The 7,507-nt window shown below is 40.3% G+C and overlaps 1 protein-coding gene across 4 annotated transcripts in view; it reads left to right on the top strand.

Moving 5' to 3' along the window:
* Nucleotides 1-320: 320 nt before the first annotated feature.
* The window catches only part of FAF1 (Fas associated factor 1), a 484,187-nt gene continuing 477,000 nt past the window's right edge, over nucleotides 321-7,507 (top strand). The window contains exon 1 of one of the 4 annotated variants that reach the window (XM_008699225.2): nucleotides 321-428. In XM_008699225.2, coding sequence (XP_008697447.1) covers nucleotides 381-428 — 48 coding nt within the window. In that variant the 5' untranslated portion in view covers nucleotides 321-380. Of the gene's footprint in view, nucleotides 429-3,057; nucleotides 3,235-7,507 lie in introns of those variants that run through there. The other 3 variants (XM_040627323.1, XM_040627324.1, XM_008699226.2) reach the window with 3 other exon arrangements.

Below are 7,507 nucleotides of genomic sequence, written 5' to 3' on the forward strand. Positions count from 1 at the left end.
TGAAAGAAAGATGAAATAAAAGTTCTTTTTCAAACAGTAATGGTAAGATCAAAGAACATGAAGATTCTAGAAAAAGATCTATATTTGAATTAGGCTGTTCCATGAGTTAATGTAGTAGATTAACAATGAGAATGGATTAAAATTATTTTCCTTTGCTCATGCTTATGTACAGAGAATCTCTATACATTTTTATTCTCTCAGTTTGTGACACTGAAATGAAATTGTTTCTAAGAAAATTCAGGGGAAATGAAAATGAATTATTTTTTAATTCAATATTTATTTTTCTTTCATTTCTTTCTCTGCAGTGGACCATCACCTTGGATGCTGGGTACCCAACCATGAATAGTTAGGTCATAGGGAAGAATCAGTCTCTTCAGGAAATGTACAAACTTTGCAACATGGAGGGTGAATTGCAGGGATGCAACAGGGTAAGTGGAAAGAGCACTAGTTTTGACCTAGCCTTGAATACTAGGCCTGTCATTTTGTAGCATGACTTTAGGCAAATTCTTAACCTCTCAGAGCAGTTTTTTATTCTGTAAAATCGTTGTTGTAAGAATGAGATAAGATGTGTAAAATACCTGTACATACTAGACATCCAATAAAAGTTAATAAATTCAAAAGTAGGGTTTGTTATTATATGCCCAATACTTTGCTCTATATGAACTATGGTGAATATAAAAACATACTGAATGAAATGGCTTATAATCTCAAAGAACTCCCCAGAGCATTAAATTTTGTTGTAAAGATGGTAAAAGCAGTGATTGGAAAGGAAAAGAATCCTTGTTTGCTTGTTTTATGAAAGCAGTAGCCTTGAGAAAAGCATTTAGGAGTTGGTATACAGAGTAGTAGCAACTAATATGTTTGGAGAGCTTTAAGGTTTCTGAAGAGTTTTCACAAGCATTTTATCACTCAATGTTCATAATTACTCTATGAGATAAGTTTTATAAGCCCCATTTTAGTGATAAAGAAATTGAGACTCAGAATTTTTTTGTTAAGGGGCAGAATTAGAATTGAAACCTAGTAATGCTAACTATGAAATTTATTGTAAAAATGTTGTTTTGTAAATTATTTTATTTTCCACGCATTTTCATGTTTGTTTTCTCATCACCTGAAACAGTCATATCAGAAGATGAAGTCAGAGATACTAAGTGACCCATCTAAGTTCCCCCAGCTAATCAGTTGGAAAAGCAGTACTGGAATCCATATACCTGAATGTGTAGGGTATTCTTCCCATCTTTTCACATTACCACAGTGTTTTAATTTCCAGATGGACAGAAGGGAGGGAGAAAGGGGCCAGCACTGGATTTGAATGGGTTCTGCAGTATACACACATCATGACAGAGAAAACCTTTAACTTTTCAGGGCTGCATTAATCCTGGCCATGTAACTAGAGACAATTATTCACCCACCTTGTTCTGAGAATGACATATATGAATGGGGCAACTGAATTTCCACACTTAAATTGCTGGTACTGTGTTTCATCTCATGATTCACATTTGTACTATATTTTGGAATTACTTTCTATGGGATAGCAATTAAAAAAGACACTCAATTCTTGTGACTATGGAGAGTTCTATTCCTTATCTAGCTAATTCTGGTCTAAATACAGATTATTGCATGAGAGTTGTAGGACAGACTATTTTCATTGAAGAAAACATAGGATGAACCTAGATCTTTAGAATACCCTAGGGCTCTTCTTTGACTTCAGGGAATACAAAGATCTAGGCCTTGGTCTATATGGTGATATCACTAGCATCTACTTTACAGCACAAAATCAGCAATCTTACTTCACACTTTCAGGGTTTAATGTACTTTCCAAGGCAAGTCATTGCTCTATTACAGTCCAGAAGATGATAATTTCCCAAGTCAAAGTTAAACATTTCCCACTGTCACTTTTCCTCCAGTGAGGATGACAATTACAAATTGTCACACTTCATTACATAGTCTTCGACTATTCTTGTCTCAAAGCCGTTCAATTTCTGACCATAAATTGAAACTTTTAGTAACTGGTATTATAAAGGAGAAATATAATTTCTTCACTTATGGAAGTATTTTAAATTAACTATATTCAAAGCTGGACTCAAGTTTTCCCCTTTTGTAGGATGTTGCCTTAGGTCTAAAAAATAAATGTTATGCTGTAGGAATAGAAAAGTTTTAAAATGCTCGTCATCTTTTTCTTGGTACCGATAGTCTCACTTTTCTTAGCTTCCATGTTCCCCCACGTCGATCTTGGGAGTCTGTTTACCTATGTGTTATCGAGAGTTTGAGGGTGCATGAGTCAGGGGGCTTGGTATTGAGTGTGACAGTGTGTAAACAGGTTTTGGTAGTGAGGTTGAGCCTAAAAGACCGTATATGAAGTTGTATTTTGGTGAGACGTTGTTAGATAAAATGTACATTTATGAAATGCTGTTTGTAAAAGGGGTTGTGTTGAATTGGTTTGTGGGGCTTGAAGTGTATTTATGTGACTACGTAACCTCCTAAGGCTTAGAAGCTGATTCACGCCCCAGCCCGGAGGAGGCAGTACCCTGAGGCCTTTGCTTAATTCCAAACCGGAATAACCTGTTGCGGGACTACTAGCTCCCGCAGTTGGAAGTTGGGGACCCCGCCAGCGGCACGCGGGTCCCCGCGCGGTAGTCGCGCGCCCAGCGCTTGACAGGAAGGCAGTCACGTGGCAGCCGCAAAGCGGCGCTTTGCGACCTCGATGACAGGCAAAATGTGCGACAGCCTTGGCGCCGGCCAACCAGGGGCGGAGGCGGCGGCCAGGGAGGAAGCGGAGGAGGCGGAGGCGGCTGTGGGGTTCGCCCGCCTGCTTGTTCGCTTGGTTTCCCCGCCCCCGCCGGTCTAGCCGCTGCTGAAGGGAGCCGGTTGCGCGCTGTCGTAACCTGCCCTCATCCTGGCCAGCAACAGGAAGACCGGATCCCCATCCAGACCAACCTCCCTATCAGGGCGGCTGCGGCGCGGGCTCCGCGGGGCGCAGGCGGGCGGCCCGGGCGCCTGAAGGTTACCGAGTGCATGAGCGCCTAGCCTCCCGCGCTGCCCCGCCCGCCGGCCCGCCGGTCCGCCCGCCGGCTAGCCCGCCAGCCCCTCGGCGCCCGGCGGCGGCGGCGGCGGCGGCGACGGCCGCAGGAGGCGCCGTTTCTCTCCCAGGTGCGCGCTTCGCTCCCGGAGCCGCGGAACTCGGCGGCCGCCATGGCGTCCAACATGGACCGGGAGATGATCCTGGCGGATTTTCAGGTGAAGTCTATGGCCCCGTTCCTCTTCCACTTCCAGCCTCGTGGGTTCCCGGTGCCTGAAGGGTTGCCTCTTCTCAGGGTTTGTTAGAGCATTGCGGTGGTGTGTGGTTTGGGCTTTTATACGGTACGTGGCGCGCGGGTACGCGCGCGCGCGCGGGTGCGTGTGTGTGTTGAGCCATTCGGGAACGTGCAATTCATAAACTGGGTTGGGTGTGTAGAATTTGTTATGTACGGATTTGCAGGGTGAGGGGGTGTTATGATACTTGGTTTAGTGTATGTGTGTGGACTGTGTAGTGTTTCCAGTATTATGTGGAGAATGGATAGAATTTGGGGGTATTAAGTGGGGCTTAAAGTATGGTTTTTTTGGGTCAGGAGTTTTGGGTTGTTCCTTGAGAGTGTGCTGTATGGAGCGTGGGGGTGGAGAGTCTGGTGTTGTGGGTGTGGTGTATTGTATTAAGGGGTGAGTAAAAAAGAACGAGGAGGAGGAGGTGGTGAAGGTAGTGGTGAGGGTATGGTCTTTTTCAAGGAGAAATAAACATCGAGACTTTGCCTTATTGGAATCTTTGGAGGGTATGAAGATGAGGAGGCGGCAAATAGACTGTATATACCAAAGTATCCTCGGTGAATTCATAAGCTTAATAAATTACATATTTGCGGATTCCCTTCCCCTACAGATTTGAATTGCTTGGTGTGTGTCCTAACTCCAGGAATAATTTAACGGATAAGGAAAGGTTATTCCTTTACTTAGCCCAGCTGTAGTTTAACTAATATATGAGTATCTTAAGAAGGGCCTTTGAAAGTAGAGTTGTATCCCATCATGAAAGACTTGGCGTTAGAACTAATACCCTGTGCACACCATCTTTGCTTTTTGATATTTGATGAAGAAGATATTGTAGTGAGATATTTTTAACCATTGATTTTGGCATTAACTTAGAAGCTACTGTTATGTATAGGCAGTTTTTCTCTCTGTAAACACTGTCCTCATTGCACATGGTCTAGCACTAGCATAGTAGGTGACAGTTTTTCTTACTGAGATTTTGTTTGGCTTCTCTTCTCCCTCTTTCTTTGATGTTCCTTATTTTATAACTTAATATTGTGATGGTCATTTCCAGAGTTTGCTCCTCATCTTACCCAGTAGGGGTATCTGATTATTGGGAATATGGATATATCTGCATTTGATTATACCATAACTTCCAAACTCAGAAAGAAGTGTTCTGGAAATAAAAGTTGACTGAAGATTTTGGTGTTTTGTAGGATTAGGATTGGCCTGAGATTTTTGTTTTTTTGTTTTTTGTTTTTTTTGCCTAAGTCTTTTATTCTTTTTCTCATTCTCCAGTCTTTTATCTAATGTGGGATGTGGTCATATGAAAAAGGACTCTGTTTCTAGGACTATTTTATCCTGTTTTAAAAATTGCTTTATGGAAATCGTTTTAGACAACAATAATCATAGTTTACCTCACTAAAAGCTTTAAGGTAATTGTAACTTTGTTTTGATTTCACCAAATTTTTTACTTCCTCTGACAACTTGTAACTGCTTGTTTTCTTATTTGTGACAATTATTATGTTTACTGTGAACTTTATATTGGCCAAGAACAAGAAATTTAGGATTCTTGTACTCAAAGACAAAGTAAGATTTTTTGACAAGCATTTGGGATTTTATTTTGATCACATTCATACATTCTGCTGTTTTTCTCTTCAAACCAATGGCACTGATGTGAACAGTTGTTTACAGAATGGGAAAAAGGTATGGCATTCTCAATGTTTGCCAGATGATGAAAGTTTATTTCATATTGTCAAGTAGGTAAGAATATTATTGGTAGAATAAAAAGTACACATAAATAAAATATTTATGAATAAAAAGAATACACGTACAGAATAATGCCCATACAGAATAATACACATATAGAATAAAAAGTATACACATATTAAGTATATTAGCCTTTTGTGTTTTTAGGAACCTTGTATTCCTCTCACAAATGATTCCAAATCAGTTTGCTCTTGTGTACTTACTTTTAAAATCAATTATTCTCCCTATTTTTTAATATTGTGTAAACTTTTTATAGGATTAACTTTTAAAAATTAGCATTTACCCAGTTATCTGAAACTAGGTAATTTTAAACATTGCAGTTAAAGTCTTGTAACGGAGATACTTGGATGATGCTGGTTTCGCTTGTAACTCTGCAAATCAGTTTCTCCCCAAAAGTGAACACATGACTGTGAAATTAAAAATAATTTTGAGAGCTCAGTGCTGCTTTTATAGAAGAGGACATGATTTTTTTTTAAAGTTTTTATTTAAATTCCAGTCAGTTAACATACAGTGTCATATTAGTTTCAGGTGTACAATAGAGTGATTCAACACTTCCATGCCATGTCCAGTACTCATCACAATTGCACTCCTTAATCTCCATTACCCATTTAACCCCCGCCCCCCCAGTTACCAGTCCTTTCTCTGTAGTTCAGTGTCCACTTCTTGGTTTGCCCCCTCTCGCTCCTTTTTTTGAGAAAGGGACATGATTTTTAAATGTGATCAGATTTTAAAAGTAAATAAGTTTCAGATTTTGATTATTGCTGGGTAATAGGTACTTATAAATATAGTGCCTAAATGTGGAAAAACGTGTTTTTTTTTTTTTTAAGATTTATTTATTTATTTGAGGGAGAACGTGGGTGTGTGCTCTTGCGTGCTTATGTGGAGAGAGGGGAGGGGCCGAGGGAGAGGGAGAGAAGCTGACTCCCTGCTGAGCCCGCAGTGGAGCTGGAGCTCGGGCTTTGATCTCACCACCCTGATATCATGACCTGAGCTGAAATCGAGTCCCACGCTCAACCCACTGAGCCACCCAGGCACCCTGGAAAAATTTTGAGAAAGATTTTTGTATATTAAGTATTTCAACTCAATGGAGAAAGGACTTCTGTTAAAACTGATCAGTAAAGGAATAGTTAACAATTGTAATTTTAATAATAAATTACTTGGTTTCTTATACCGGATAAGTAGTGGATGGAAGATTGCACCTCAGACTTAGGGAGACAGGTTTGGGATTTGGTAGATCAGTGAACTCATTACAAACCAAATGTATTGCAAATTGTCCCTAAAAAGCTCTCCCCCCTCCCCCCCATAAGAATAGCTTTCAATTAAAAACCTTTTTAAAAAGATTTTATTGATTTATTTGAGGGGGAGTGGGTGAGAAAGAGAGCGGGAGCTGAGGGAGGAGCAGAGAGACAGGAAGAAGCAGACTCCCCTGCTGAGCAGAGTCTGAGTTGAGGCTGGATCCCAGGATCCCAGGATCAGGACCTGAGCTGAAGGCAGACACTTAAACTGACTAAGCCACCCAGGCACCCCTCAATTAAAATTTTTTAAAAATTGTGGTGAAATACACATAACATAGAATTTGCCATCTTCACTTTATTTGCCATTTTTAAGTGTCTAGTTCAGTGGCATCAAGTACATTCACATTGTGGTGCAACTATCACCTCCGTCTATCTCCAGAACTCTTTTTATCTTGCAAAAGTGAAACTTTAACCTTTAAACAATAACTTCCCATTTTTCTCTGTTCTCCAGCTCCTGCCAACCACCATTCTATTTTCTGTCTATGAGTGTGAATATTCTAGGTACCTTATATAAGGGTAATCACGCAGTACTTATCCTTTTGTGACTGGCTTATTTTACTTAGCATGATGTGTCCAGCGTTCATCCGTGTTGTAGTATGTCAGAATTCCCTTCCTTTTTGAAAGGCTGAATACTGTCTGCGGCCATACCACCCTGAACGTGCCGGATCTTAGCCGATCTTTGAAAAGGCTGAATACTATTCCACTATTTAAACAGTATGTATATACAGTAGTCCCCCATTATCTGTGGTTTTGCTTTCCATGGTTTCAGTTACCCTTGGTCAACTGTGGTCCAAAGGTAGGTATCTTCCTGATGTATAATCAGAAGGTCAGCAGTAGCCTAATGCTACATCACAATGCCTAGGTCATTCACCTCACTTCATCTCAACAAATAGGCGTTTTATCATCTCACATCACCAAAGAAGGGTGAGTACAGCACAGTAAGATTTTGAGAGCGAGACCACATTCATATAACTTTTATTGCAATATTCAGTATTGTTAAAATTATTCTATTTTATTATAGTTATTGTTAATCTCTTACTGTGCTGGATTTACAAATTAAACTTTATCATAGGTAGGTCTTTATAGGAAAAAACATACATAGGGTTAGGTACTATCCTTGGTTTCACTCATCTGTTGGGGGTCTTAGGACATAACTTGCAGATATTAGGGGA

The sequence above is a fragment of the Ursus maritimus genome, unplaced genomic scaffold (assembly GCF_017311325.1).
Source record: "Ursus maritimus isolate PB19 unplaced genomic scaffold, ASM1731132v1 scaffold_12, whole genome shotgun sequence".
In the NCBI taxonomy this organism is placed as follows: domain Eukaryota; kingdom Metazoa; phylum Chordata; class Mammalia; order Carnivora; family Ursidae; genus Ursus; species Ursus maritimus.